We start from the raw sequence: 14,412 nt of genomic DNA, 5'->3' as shown, positions 1-14,412 counted from the left end.
GGCCCCTGGAAGAGCAGTCAGTGCTTTTTTTTTTTTTTTTTTAAAGATTTATTTATTGTGAGTACACTGTAGCTGTTTTCAGACATGCCAGAAGAGGGAATCAGATCCCACTACAGATGGTTGTGAGCCACCATGTGGTTGCTGGGATTTGAACTCAGGACCTCTGGAAGAGCAGTCAGTGCTCTTAACCACTGAGCCATCTCTCCAGCCCCCAGTCAGTGCTTTTTACTTCAGAGCTATCCCTCCACCCCACTATATAAATTATTCTTATTAATTAAAATGTATTAAATGCCTCCACATGTGATTCAGATCCTAGTATTTGCATGGTGTTTTTTGTTAGGCATATTAAAGTAGTAATGAATGAATGCCATTAGATAGGTCAGATCCCCTGACGTCTTCTTTCCAAGTATAGGTACATATATTCTGCACCTATACATTGCATACCTTGTAAGGATGTTATAACCTCTGCCTTAAACAGTTCAAGAAAAGGAAGGACAAAAAGAGCACTTGCATTCAGCTTTAGTTTTCTGGTTCTCCTCACCTCCTGCCAAAAATACTGCCCTTTGCCTCCCATTTGGCGTGGGTTCTGTTCTGTGCTCTTAGCCCCAGACCGAAGGCTAAGACTGGAACTAAATTGCATAACTCACCTCCTATGTGTGTGCACTCGTCCATTCTCCAGAGCCTTCATGCATTAGGAGCAGGTTTTATAGCTGTGCACTTACTTCATTGCCGCCTAAAGGAAAACCCGTGTAGGTTTAAAAAAATTATCCCTGCTACATAGCTGAGTTTTCAGAATTAACTGTGGAAAAAGGCTAATGAGACTGGCAAAATTGACTAGAACATCCACATATTATTCCCAAATCAAATCAGTTATAAATTGGGGGAATCTTGTATTTGTAGCTGTCTGGTGATGTGAGCTCAGATTTTTATCATTTTGTCATCATGAAATTGCACTGTCATTTCCCGTGGCAGCTGAGAAAAGGATAGTGAGGTTAGGAAACCATAACAGAAGAAAATGATGGTATTTATGGAATCTTCTTGGAGTGAACGTTCCAACAGAATCAAGAAAATGTCTCATGAAAAGATTTAAGGTTAGGCTAGAGATAGCTCATCTGATAAACTGTGTGCTTATTCCTGGGGCTCTGAGTTTGAGTTTTAGCACCCATAAACTGTGGACTGGCACACACCCATAAGCATTAGGAGGTGGAGGCAGGATGGTCTGAAGTTTAAGGTCATTCTCAATCTGAAGCCACCATGGGACACATGAAACTCTGAATGTGGTGTCACACTTCTATAATCCCAGTGCTTGGAAAGCTGAAGCAGGAGGATTATGAGTTTGAGGCTATCCTTCCTTCTTTCCTCCTCCAATCCTTTCCTTTCTTTTCTGGACTTCTTATCAAAAGTAACATATTTAAATCAATTATGTTAACTGCCAATGACATGATTCGTCCATTTCTGGTTTTCATCTGTCAACAGAACTGTTCAGGAACTATATAAAAATCTAAAAAAATTAGATGTATTTATTTTATTTTACATATATGAGTGTCTTGCCTGCATGCATGTGTACCATATGCATGTCTGATGACCATGAATTTCAGAAGAGATCATTGAGTGTCCTGGAATTGGAGGTACAGATAACTGGGAGCCACCGTGTGCATGCTGAGAATCAAACCTGGTCTTCTGCAAAAGCAACTCTTAACTGCTAAACCGTGTCTCCAGGGCCCCAAAGTTGAGTGTTTTTAAAGACACAATTGCATCCGAATGGCTTATGAAGATTTAGGTGTTCAAATGATAGTGTTTATAGAAATGGCAGAAAGTAGCAGCGCATGTTCAATATGATAGCTTCATGTCTTTGTTTAGCAACATTGATAGGATAGGGTAAGACAGTTTTTATTTCCTTAAAGTAACGTTAAAAAACTTGAACTTTAATCTTTGTCTTAGGGTTTCCATTGCTGATGAGAGAGAGACACATGACCAAGACAACTCTTATAAAGGACAGCATTTAATTGGGGCTGGCTTACCTGGTCTAAGGTTCATTCAGTCCATTGTCATCATAGTGGGAAGCATGGCTGTGTGCAGGCAAGCATGGTGCTGTAGATGAGAGTTCTACATCTTGTTCCAAATGCAAACAGGAGAAGACTGCTAGGAGGAGGGTCTCAACGTCCACCCCCACAATGACACACTTCCTCCAACAAGGCCACACCTCCTGATAGTGCCACTCCCTAGCCCAAGCATATTCAAACCTCCACAATTCTCAATGAAAAAATGTGAAGACTTTGTGTTTAGAACCCCACATTGGCAAAAGCTCTGTCAAAATTTAATTTAGTGGCTCAGTAGTTGGGAGCATTTACTGCTCCTGCAGACAACCCGGTTTCAGTGTCAAGACCCACATGGTGGCTCACAACCATCCGTGATTTCAGTTGCAGGGAATCCAGTGCCCTCTTCTGACATCCTCTGGCACAAGGCATGCACATGGCACACATACATACATATAGAAAAACTTACACACATAAAATAAAAAGAAATCTTTCTGTTTAAAAAGAAAAAATAATATTAGGATAATCGAAATGTAAGATCTGAAGCAAAAGTTTTCAAAGAATTGTGCCTTTTGGATTATCCCAAAGAGCCTGTCTCTGATTGCACAGACACTACGTTAATGAACGTAGAAATATTCCTTCCTCAGCTCCCTGTGCTATGGGCTGATGTGACCTTCCTCAGTTCCCCATGTTATGGACTGATAGGAACCCTTTCTATAGAGAAAAAAAGTTCTGTTCTTGGATAACAAAGTACTCCTGAGTTTAACAGGGTTCAGCTGGGCAAATACAGTTAACTAAATTAACCATCTTTGAGAGAAAATTATCCTTAGAAAAATGTTTTTGTTGTCCATATATTTAATATTACATATGGAATATGTGGCAGTACCATGTATTTGGTTATTAATTGGATCTGTTATTCATTGATTCAGTAACTATTTGATACCTAAATGCCAGGATCACTGGTATTGCATAAGTGGGGTATAATGTAGAATTAGAGTCAACACCTAATAGAAAGGCCAGAAAGACAGGAACTTGAGGTGTAGACTGACCCTATGCTGAGCATTCCTTCATATTCACTTGACATTGACCATCCCAAACCCACTACAGACCCGTGAGGATGCTGTTAAAGCAACAGGACTCTGGAATCTTAGACAACAGGCTATACAATCAGACATAAGGTGTAGACCAGTGTCTGCATCTAGTCACAGAACTGCCACTTTTACTATTATTATCACATTACATACTCGTGAATAAGGACCAGGAACCAAGACTCTACATAACAGTGTCAGAAATTCTCAAGAAACAACCCTTTTTTCTCTTCACGATAAAAGAATTCCTTCTGTAACTAGGAGTACTGGAGCCAGGGACCAGAGGCAGGAACTGAGTCATGAAACTATTCTTTATTTAGAGATATGGCAATCTGGGAAGCCAGGGAACTACCATTGCACAGTCTGCTTTTCCCATTCCATCCCCAGCTGGCACACTTAACAAGGAATCTGAGGAAAGACACAAGTCATTGCAAAGGTTGTCTCTGGTCAGGTGGCAGCCTTGCCTCTGACGTTCATGGTGTTGGAGTTTCTCCCCAATCCCCATATTCTTCCCTCACTATTGTCACTATAGTAACGGTTCATATACCCTCGGTGATATAGTTTACATCCTCCCCAGAGAGCCATCTAGAGATGCCTATGTTAAAGGGTAGCTCAAACAAACAAGCTGTTAGCAGCTGTCCCTGTGTGTATGCTGGACTACTCATTGTCTGTTAGCAGCTGGCCCTGTGTGTATGCTGGACTACTCACTGTCTGTTAGCAACCGGCCCTGTGTGTACGCTGGACTACTCACTGTCTGTTAGCAGCCGGCCCTGTGTGTATGCTGGACTACTCACTGTCTGTTAGCAGCTGGCCCTGTGTGTATGCTGGACTACTCACTGTCTGTTAGCAGCCGGCCCTGTGTGTATACTGGACTACTCACTGTCTGTTAGCAGCCGGCCCTGTGTGTATGCTGGACTACTCACTGTCTGTTAGCAGCTGGCCCTGTGTGTATGCTGGACTACTCACTGTCTGTTAGCAGCCGGCCCTGTGTGTATACTGGACTACTCACTGTCTGTTAGCAGCCGGCCCTGTGTGTATGCTGGACTACTCACTGTCTGTTAGCAGCCGGCCCTGTGTGTATGCTGGACTACTCACTGTCTGTTAGCAGCTGGCCCTGTGTGTATGCTGGACTACTCACTGTCTGTTAGCAGCTGGCCCTGTGTGTATGCTGGACTACTCACTGTCTGTTAGCAGCTGGCCCTGTGTGTATGCTGGACTACTCACTGTCTGTTAGCAGCTGGCCCTGTGTGTATGCTGGACTACTCACTGTCTGTTAGCAGCTGGCCCTGTGTGTATGCTGGACTACTCACTGTCTGTTAGCAGCTGGCCCTGTGTGTATGCTGGACTACTCACTGTCTGTTAGCAGCTGGCCCTGTGTGTATGCTGGACTACTCACTGTCTGTTAGCAGCTGGCCCTGTGTGTATGCTGGACTACTCACTGTCTGTTAGCAGCTGGCCCTGTGTGTATGCTGGACTACTCACTGTCTGTTAGCAGCCGGCCCTGTGTGTATGCTGGACTACTCACTGTCTCTTAGCAGCCGGCCCTGTGTGTACGCTGGACTACTCACTGTCTGTTAGCAGCCGGCCCTGTGTGTACGCTGGACTACTCACTGTCTGTTAGCAGCCGGCCCTGTGTGTACGCTGGACTACTCACTGTCTGTTAGCAGCCGGCCCTGTGTGTATGCTGGACTACTCACTGTCTGTTAGCAGCCGGCCCTGTGTGTATGCTGGACTACTCACTGTCTGTTAGCAGCCGGCCCTGTGTGTATGCTGGACTACTCACTGTCTGTTAGCAGCCGGCCCTGTGTGTATGCTGGACTACTCACTGTCTGTTAGCAGCCGGCCCTGTGTGTATGCTGGACTACTCACTGTCTGTTAGCAGCCGGCCCTGTGTGTATGCTGGACTACTCACTGTCTGTTAGCAGCTGGCCCTGTGTGTATGCTGGACTACTCACTGTCTGTTAGCAGCCGGCCCTGTGTGTATGCTGGACTACTCACTGTCTGTTAGCAGCCGGCCCTGTGTGTATGCTGGACTACTCACTGTCTGTTAGCAGCCGGCCCTGTGTGTATGCTGGACTACTCACTGTCTGTTAGCAGCCGGCCCTGTGTGTATGCTGGACTACTCACTGTCTGTTAGCAGCCGGCCCTGTGTGTATGCTGGACTACTCACTGTCTGTTAGCAGCCGGCCCTGTGTGTACGCTGGACTACTCACTGTCTGTTAGCAGCCGGCCCTGTGTGTACGCTGGACTACTCACTGTCTGTTAGCAGCCGGCCCTGTGTGTACGCTGGACTACTCACTGTCTGTTAGCAGCCGGCCCTGTGTGTACGCTGGACTACTCACTGTCTGTTAGCAGCCGGCCCTGTGTGTATGCTGGACTACTCACTGTCTGTTAGCAGCCGGCCCTGTGTGTACGCTGGACTACTCACTGTCTGTTAGCAGCCGGCCCTGTGTGTACGCTGGACTACTCACTGTCTGTTAGCAGCCGGCCCTGTGTGTACGCTGGACTACTCACTGTCTGTTAGCAGCCGGCCCTGTGTGTACGCTGGACTACTCACTGTCTGTTAGCAGCCGGCCCTGTGTGTACGCTGGACTACTCACTGTCTGTTAGCAGCCGGCCCTGTGTGTACGCTGGACTACTCACTGTCTGTTAGCAGCCGGCCCTGTGTGTACGCTGGACTACTCACTGTCTGTTAGCAGCCGGCCCTGTGTGTACGCTGGACTACTCACTGTCTGTTAGCAGCCGGCCCTGTGTGTACGCTGGACTACTCACTGTCTCTTAGCAGCCGGCCCTGTGTGTACGCTGGACTACTCACTGTCTGTTAGCAGCCGGCCCTGTGTGTATACTGGACTACTCACTGTCTGTTAGCAGCCGGCCCTGTGTGTATGCTGGACTACTCACTGTCTGTTAGCAGCCGGCCCTGTGTGTATGCTGGACTACTCACTGTCTGTTAGCAGCCGGCCCTGTGTGTATGCTGGACTACTCACTGTCTGTTAGCAGCCGGCCCTGTGTGTATGCTGGACTACTCACTGTCTGTTAGCAGCCGGCCCTGTGTGTATGCTGGACTACTCACTGTCTGTTAGCAGCCGGCCCTGTGTGTATGCTGGACTACTCACTGTCTGTTAGCAGCCGGCCCTGTGTGTACGCTGGACTACTCACTGTCTGTTAGCAGCCGGCCCTGTGTGTACGCTGGACTACTCACTGTCTGTTAGCAGCCGGCCCTGTGTGTACGCTGGACTACTCACTGTCTGTTAGCAGCCGGCCCTGTGTGTACGCTGGACTACTCACTGTCTGTTAGCAGCCGGCCCTGTGTGTACGCTGGACTACTCACTGTCTGTTAGCAGCCGGCCCTGTGTGTACGCTGGACTACTCACTGTCTGTTAGCAGCCGGCCCTGTGTGTACGCTGGACTACTCACTGTCTGTTAGCAGCCGGCCCTGTGTGTATGCTGGACTACTCACTGTCTGTTAGCAGCTGGCCCTGTGTGTATGCTGGACTACTCACTGTCTGTTAGCAGCTGGCCCTGTGTGTATGCTGGACTACTCACTGTCTGTTAGCAGCTGGCCCTGTGTGTATGCTGGACTACTCACTGTCTGTTAGCAGCTGGCCCTGTGTGTATGCTGGACTACTCACTGTCTGTTAGCAGCTGGCCCTGTGTGTATGCTGGACTACTCACTGTCTGTTAGCAGCTGGCCCTGTGTGTATGCTGGACTACTCACTGTCTGTTAGCAGCTGGCCCTGTGTGTATGCTGGACTACTCACTGTCTGTTAGCAGCCGGCCCTGTGTGTACGCTGGACTACTCACTGTCTGTTAGCAGCCGGCCCTGTGTGTACGCTGGACTACTCACTGTCTGTTAGCAGCCGGCCCTGTGTGTACGCTGGACTACTCACTGTCTGTTAGCAGCCGGCCCTGTGTGTACGCTGGACTACTCACTGTCTGTTAGCAGCCGGCCCTGTGTGTACGCTGGACTACTCACTGTCTGTTAGCAGCCGGCCCTGTGTGTATGCTGGACTACTCACTGTCTGTTAGCAGCCGGCCCTGTGTGTATGCTGGACTACTCACTGTCTGTTAGCAGCCGGCCCTGTGTGTATGCTGGACTACTCACTGTCTGTTAGCAGCTGGCCCTGTGTGTATGCTGGACTACTCACTGTCTGTTAGCAGCTGGCCCTGTGTGTATGCTGGACTACTCACTGTCTGTTAGCAGCTGGCCCTGTGTGTATGCTGGACTACTCACTGTCTGTTAGCAGCTGGCCCTGTGTGTATGCTGGACTACTCACTGTCTGTTAGCAGCTGGCCCTGTGTGTATGCTGGACTACTCACTGTCTGTTAGCAGCTGGCCCTGTGTGTATGCTGGACTACTCACTGTCTGTTAGCAGCTGGCCCTGTGTGTATGCTGGACTACTCACTGTCTCTTAGCAGCCGGCCCTGTGTGTATGCTGGACTACTCACTGTCTCTTAGCAGCCGGCCCTGTGTGTACGCTGGACTACTCACTGTCTGTTAGCAGCCGGCCCTGTGTGTACGCTGGACTACTCACTGTCTGTTAGCAGCCGGCCCTGTGTGTACGCTGGACTACTCACTGTCTGTTAGCAGCCGGCCCTGTGTGTATGCTGGACTACTCACTGTCTGTTAGCAGCCGGCCCTGTGTGTATGCTGGACTACTCACTGTCTGTTAGCAGCTGGCCCTGTGTGTATGCTGGACTACTCACTGTCTGTTAGCAGCTGGCCCTGTGTGTATGCTGGACTACTCACTGTCTGTTAGCAGCTGGCCCTGTGTGTACGCTGGACTACTCACTGTCTGTTAGCAGCCGGCCCTGTGTGTACGCTGGACTACTCACTGTCTGTTAGCAGCCGGCCCTGTGTGTACGCTGGACTACTCACTGTCTGTTAGCAGCCGGCCCTGTGTGTACGCTGGACTACTCACTGTCTGTTAGCAGCCGGCCCTGTGTGTACGCTGGACTACTCACTGTCTGTTAGCAGCCGGCCCTGTGTGTATGCTGGACTACTCACTGTCTGTTAGCAGCCGGCCCTGTGTGTATGCTGGACTACTCACTGTCTGTTAGCAGCCGGCCCTGTGTGTATGCTGGACTACTCACTGTCTGTTAGCAGCTGGCCCTGTGTGTATGCTGGACTACTCACTGTCTGTTAGCAGCTGGCCCTGTGTGTATGCTGGACTACTCACTGTCTGTTAGCAGCTGGCCCTGTGTGTATGCTGGACTACTCACTGTCTGTTAGCAGCCGGCCCTGTGTGTATGCTGGACTACTCACTGTCTGTTAGCAGCCGGCCCTGTGTGTACGCTGGACTACTCACTGTCTCTTAGCAGCCGGCCCTGTGTGTACGCTGGACTACTCACTGTCTCTTAGCAGCCGGCCCTGTGTGTACGCTGGACTACTCACTGTCTGTTAGCAGCCGGCCCTGTGTGTACGCTGGACTACTCACTGTCTGTTAGCAGCCGGCCCTGTGTGTACGCTGGACTACTCACTGTCTGTTAGCAGCCGGCCCTGTGTGTATGCTGGACTACTCACTGTCTGTTAGCAGCTGGCCCTGTGTGTATGCTGGACTACTCACTGTCTGTTAGCAGCCGGCCCTGTGTGTATACTGGACTACTCACTGTCTGTTAGCAGCCGGCCCTGTGTGTATGCTGGACTACTCACTGTCTGTTAGCAGCCGGCCCTGTGTGTACGCTGGACTACTCACTGTCTGTTAGCAGCTGTCCCTGTGTGTACGCTGGACTACTCACTGTCTGTTAGCAGCTGGCCCTGTGTGTATGCTGGACTACTCACTGTCTGTTAGCAGCTGGCCCTGTGTGTATGCTGGACTACTCACTGTCTGTTAGCAGCTGGCCCTGTGTGTATGCTGGACTACTCACTGTCTGTTAGCAACTGGCCCTGTGTGTATGCTGGACTACTCACTGTCTGTTAGCAGCTGGCCCTGTGTGTATGCTGGACTACTCACTGTCTGTTAGCAGCTGGCCCTGTGTGTATGCTGGACTACTCACTGTCTGTTAGCAGCTGGCCCTGTGTGTATGCTGGACTACTCACTGTCTGTTAGCAGCTGGCCCTGTGTGTATGCTGGACTACTCACTGTCTGTTAGCAGCCGGCCCTGTGTGTATGCTGGACTACTCACTGTCTGTTAGCAGCCGGCCCTGTGTGTATGCTGGACTACTCACTGTCTCTTAGCAGCCGGCCCTGTGTGTACGCTGGACTACTCACTGTCTGTTAGCAGCCGGCCCTGTGTGTACGCTGGACTACTCACTGTCTGTTAGCAGCCGGCCCTGTGTGTATACTGGACTACTCACTGTCTCTTAGCAGCCGGCCCTGTGTGTATACTGGACTACTCACTGTCTGTTAGCAGCCGGCCCTGTGTGTACGCTGGACTACTCACTGTCTGTTAGCAGCCGGCCCTGTGTGTACGCTGGACTACTCACTGTCTCTTAGCAGCCGGCCCTGTGTGTATGCTGGACTACTCACTGTCTGTTAGCAACCGGCCCTGTGTGTACGCTGGACTACTCACTGTCTGTTAGCAACTGGCCCTGTGTGTATGCTGGACTACTCACTCTGGATCTGCAGGTCCTACAGCATGAAGTACAAATGTGCTCTTATTGTTTTTAATTTTATGATTTATGTATATGGGTGTTTTGTCTGCGTGTATTTCTGTGTGCTATTTGTGTGTCTTGTGTCCTAAGAAGAAAGTGTCAGATCCTCTAGAACTGGAGTTACAGTTACAGACAATTGCAAACTACCAAATGGGTGCTGGGAATTGAGCCCGGATCCTCTGACAGAGTGGCATGTTCTCTCTAACTACTAAATCATCTTTCTAGCCTCAAATGTGGTCTTACTAGATAGATTAGAAGTGGCTCTTTACTTATACTACCATTTCCATGCCCAGAATGGAAAATAAAGCAATGTTTCATTGGGCAAAAGGTAGAAGCTAAGCCTCAGTCATGGCCCTGCATGGCCCAGCTTGGTTTATCAGTGATGTCCTATTAATCTACAGTTGGCTTGCTCAGCCTGAGATATCAGCGATACAGAGGAATACAGACATATAGACGGCACCATTTTCATCAACTTCCTGTGGTTTCTAGGAAGGAATATTGTCCTAGTTATAGTTTTCATTGCTATGAACAGACACCACGACCAAGGCAACCCTATAAAGGACAACCTTTAGTTGGGGCTGCCTTACAGGTTCAGAGGTTTCGTCCATTATCATCAAGGAGGGAGCATGGCAGTGTCCAGGCAGACAGGTGCAGGAGGAGCTGAGAGATCAGCATCTTGACCTGGGCAGAGCTTCGAAGCCCACCCCACAGTGACACATTTCCTTCCTCCAAGACTATACCTCCTAACAGTACCACTCCCTATAGCCAAGCACATTCAAACCACCACAAATATGAACCTAAAAATTACTGAGTATGGGCTAGCCTTAGTGATACACACCTTTAATCCCAGCACTTGGGAGACAGAAGAAGGAGAATCTCTGAATTTGAGACCATCCTGGTCTATGTATCAAGTTCCAGGACAGCCAGGATGATGTTGAGAGATCCTGTCTCAAATAAGCAAACATAAATGAGTCTTTTATTCCTTTTGTCAAAAAAGGTGGGTGGGGGTAGTTCTAGTTCCTGTCACTTTTAGGCTTTACTCCTTTCTTTGGATGGAGTGGGAACTGGAGAACATAGTTCTGACTGCCTGTCAACGCTGCTTTGTTCAGCAGTGGCTGTGCAATGGAGATGAAGTCCCTCGTCTGCCCACTCGAAATGGGGAGACCATTTCCTGCTCCAGATGTGGCTGCCAGAACCTCTGGGAAGCATCCTTCTGTGACTGGTGTGGAGCCATGGTAGGCACTTTAAGACTGAGCCTCACCAGGTGGTGGTGGGCACACCTTTAATCCTCGCACTCAGGAGGCCAAAACAGGCAGATCCCTGTGAGTTTGAGGCCAGTCTGGTCTACAGAGCAGTTCCAGGACAGTCAGAGCTACACAGAGAAGCCCTGTCCTGAGATGCAAAACAAAACAAGACAACCACACTACAACAGCCTTTTTGTGCTGGGCACTCCATCCACCCAGGTCTCCCTATGACCTTACAAGAAACACTTCCTATGGTTTCTGCATCAAGATTTGAAGATAGAAATAGCTTATGTTGGACCTGAGAAGCTCTTCTCACTGCCATTTGGTTTGCATATTTTGGGGTTAAACCTCTCTACTCATTTATTGACCACTGGAATTTCTTTTGTAAATGGAGTTGCCTAATTTTTAATCAAAACATTCACATTATCTATGTTTATCTGATATAACATGTGAGTAACAAAAGCCTTACAGTGAATGGCCATCTTCTTCATGTCGGCCCACAACCCCTCTGCTCAGAAGCAGTCCTACCGCTGAGAAACCAGGTGTTCTCTCAGTTCCCCAGTGGGCTGCAGCTTACTGACCCAGTCTTTCCACCTGGCGATATACTCCGCTAGTTCCTCTTCCTGCTTTCTTTCTATAGCTTGCATTTCATTGTCTATACTGTAGAGTATGTGCACACATCATGGCCTGTTTAGGTGATATCCCCCATTGCTGTCCACTAAGGTTGTTCCCAGTTATTTCCTCTAGACTGACACTACCAAGCTGGAAAGATGGCTCAGTGGGTGGGAGCACCTTCCACCAAGCCTGACATCCTGATTTCGATGTTTGTCACCCATGTTGCGTGTCAACCAACTCTCCAGAGTTGTCCCCTGACCTCTACTCAGGTGCTGAAGCACACACACACACACACACACACACACACACACACACACACACACACACACACAAACATAAAATAAATTTAAGAAGTAATTTTTAAGTACCTAAAATACTGTGAAAGACAGCCTGGGATATATTTCTTTAAGTGCTTGTCTGTGTGTAGGAGAGAGTCTAGAGGTAGAGCTGTTGGGTCAGCAGGCAGGAGCCTATGCTACTTTGATGGCTAGAAATGGTATGGTGTGAGAATAGTTTACATAGTCTAAATCATACATATATTTTCTGTTCTCTAGCTTGGCATTTCTGCTAGCCACTCTGTCTGCCCAAAATGTGGGGCCAGCAATCATCTGACTGCCCGATTCTGTGGCTCCTGTGGTATTTACGTGAAGTCTATAACAAGATTTAGAATGAACAACAGCTTGGCCATAGTCGCTGGGGGGCCTCGCCCATTTCCTGAGGTAAGAACTGCTGCTCAGGTGTAGTCTGACTGTGTGCCCTGTGAATCAGCCCAGGAGAACAGGGCCAAAACATGTAGACCTTGCATGTGGACTTTGAACTAGGTGTGTACATAAATTCAATGTAGGTTTTAAATGTTTGAATGATTTCTTCAAAAGTTATATATTTGCCCAAGTTCAAATCTAGCCTAGGGTAGAAAGTAAAACCTTGTCTCAAAAAAAAAAAAAAATCAAGAAACTGAAAACTGAAATTGCATTGCTCTGACAGAGATTCAGGTCTAATAGCATGAGGCAGTGGATGTAGTGACCCGGAAAGAAGTAACTCTCTGCATGGGGCAGAATGATTCTGAGAACTTTCCTCCCTGCTCTGCTGTTTAGAAAAGTTACATCAAGTGTGTAAGATTTCTCCCTGCCTGTCAGCACACACAGGGCTGACCGATTTCCTGTTAGCTTTTACAGATTCTCTAAGCCGCACAGTGCTTCAGACTCACCTTCTCTTTCCTGAGAAAGGGAGAGAATGCATGCACTTGTGAAGGACACACGCCGCCTTAACTCAGTCATATTTGTGCACCTGCTGGGGCCCACTCACACCACAGTTTAAGTGAAAAAAAGGTGTTCTTTCTTAGACTGTTTGCTGTCTGCTAAAAATTGTTTATAGTTCATTCTTAGACATTTTCTTCTCTCTACCAGTAAATTTAACTTAATAAATACACAAACACACATTGTCTGTCATGTGAACAGTGCCTCTTTAATTGTGGTGACATCAGGCAGCCTACACAGCCTTCCACGGTGATTTTCTTGGATCCATCAAAGAAATTGGTTCTCAGCAGTTGAATGTTTACATAGTAAAGAGTATTCAATTGAACTACAGAACCGAGAGGGTAGAAGTCTCCCAGGCCCCAGGCAGGATAGAAGCATCACTAATTGGCTGAAATGGGGACAGTAAATGGCCAGGGGGAGTGGACTGCCTTCCATGGATCATGCTAAGTGTTGCTGGGAAAGATAGGAGCAAGGAAGATGAGGCAATGATGGGGAGAATATCTTCACCACCATCACCACCACCACCACCACCACCACCACCACCACCACCACCACCACCATCACCATCACCACCACCACCACCACCACCACCACCATCACCACCACCACCACCACCACCACCACCACCACCACCACCAGCAGTCAACAAAACTTTTAGTTCAAATAATGTTTTTAGGAGTTTTTATTCTGATTTAAATTATATTTTCTGAGTGTAGATGAATTTAATTAAATTATACTCTAATCTTTAAGTTATTGTCTCCCTTGCTCATAGCCCCGATCTGCCTGGCAGTCCCTAAATGTCCCTTTGCCCACACCTGCCACTGGGTCTAAGAAGGACATGGGCACACAGACCTCTGGCCTGTTCTACCCATCTGGCAAGCTCCTGGCAAAGAAGGAACTGGAGGCGGCTTCTCACAGGCAGAGGCAGGAGAAGATGAGTGACCACAGGCCGGTCCTCACGGCTGTCAGCCCGGGAAGAGGTGAGGGGAGGCGCTTGCCTCTGGTGGGAGAAAGCCCTCTCTCTGACAGAACCTCCCATGTTTTCTTCTTTTTAGGTTTATTTTCATGGACTGAGTGTATGTTCCTTTTCTTTGTTCAGGCCATTTTCTGTAAGAACAGTAGCCTTTCCTTAAACTTTTCTCCCCCAATACTTTGACTCCTAGCCCGCTGCCTAGTCCGTCAGTGTCATGGCACCCCCGGGCTTCTGCTGCTGAGTCAGTGTCCTCATTATTACTTGCCATTGCGGCTTTCTAGTGTTTAAAATTCACATGGTATAAAGCTCACCATTTTAACAATGCTTAAGCGTGCGATTGAATGGCATCAAGCCATTAATGATGTTAATGATGTCACAGTCTGCAGAACACATCAGCACCTCAGGAGTAAGCCTGTGCTCTTCAGATGGTCACCTTCCACATCCCTTCTACCAAGTACCAGACTGCTGACAGCCACCGATCTGCCCCGTCCGCGGGCTTGCCTCTTCCTGACATTTCTCTGGCCCTTGTGACAGGTTCCTTTCACATAGTGTCCCAGAGAGGGTGTGTGTGTGTGTGTGTGTGTGTGTGTGTACTACAGAAATCA

The 14,412-nt window shown here is 48.4% G+C and overlaps 1 protein-coding gene across 1 annotated transcript in view; it reads left to right on the top strand.

The window, feature by feature from the left end:
- Nucleotides 1-14,412, top strand: part of Dzank1 (double zinc ribbon and ankyrin repeat domains 1) — a 57,527-nt gene that overhangs the window by 28,980 nt on the left and 14,135 nt on the right. Inside the window, 3 exon segments of the mRNA NM_001427722.1 lie at nucleotides 10,829-10,954; nucleotides 12,133-12,297; nucleotides 13,607-13,814. Of these exon segments, the coding sequence (NP_001414651.1) occupies nucleotides 10,829-10,954; nucleotides 12,133-12,297; nucleotides 13,607-13,814 (499 nt within the window).

This window comes from Rattus norvegicus, chromosome 3 (genome assembly GCF_021556685.1).
Source record: "Rattus norvegicus strain SHRSP/BbbUtx chromosome 3, alternate assembly SHRSP_T2T, whole genome shotgun sequence".
NCBI classification, from domain to species: domain Eukaryota; kingdom Metazoa; phylum Chordata; class Mammalia; order Rodentia; family Muridae; genus Rattus; species Rattus norvegicus.
This window is presented reverse-complemented; position numbering and strand designations above follow the sequence as displayed.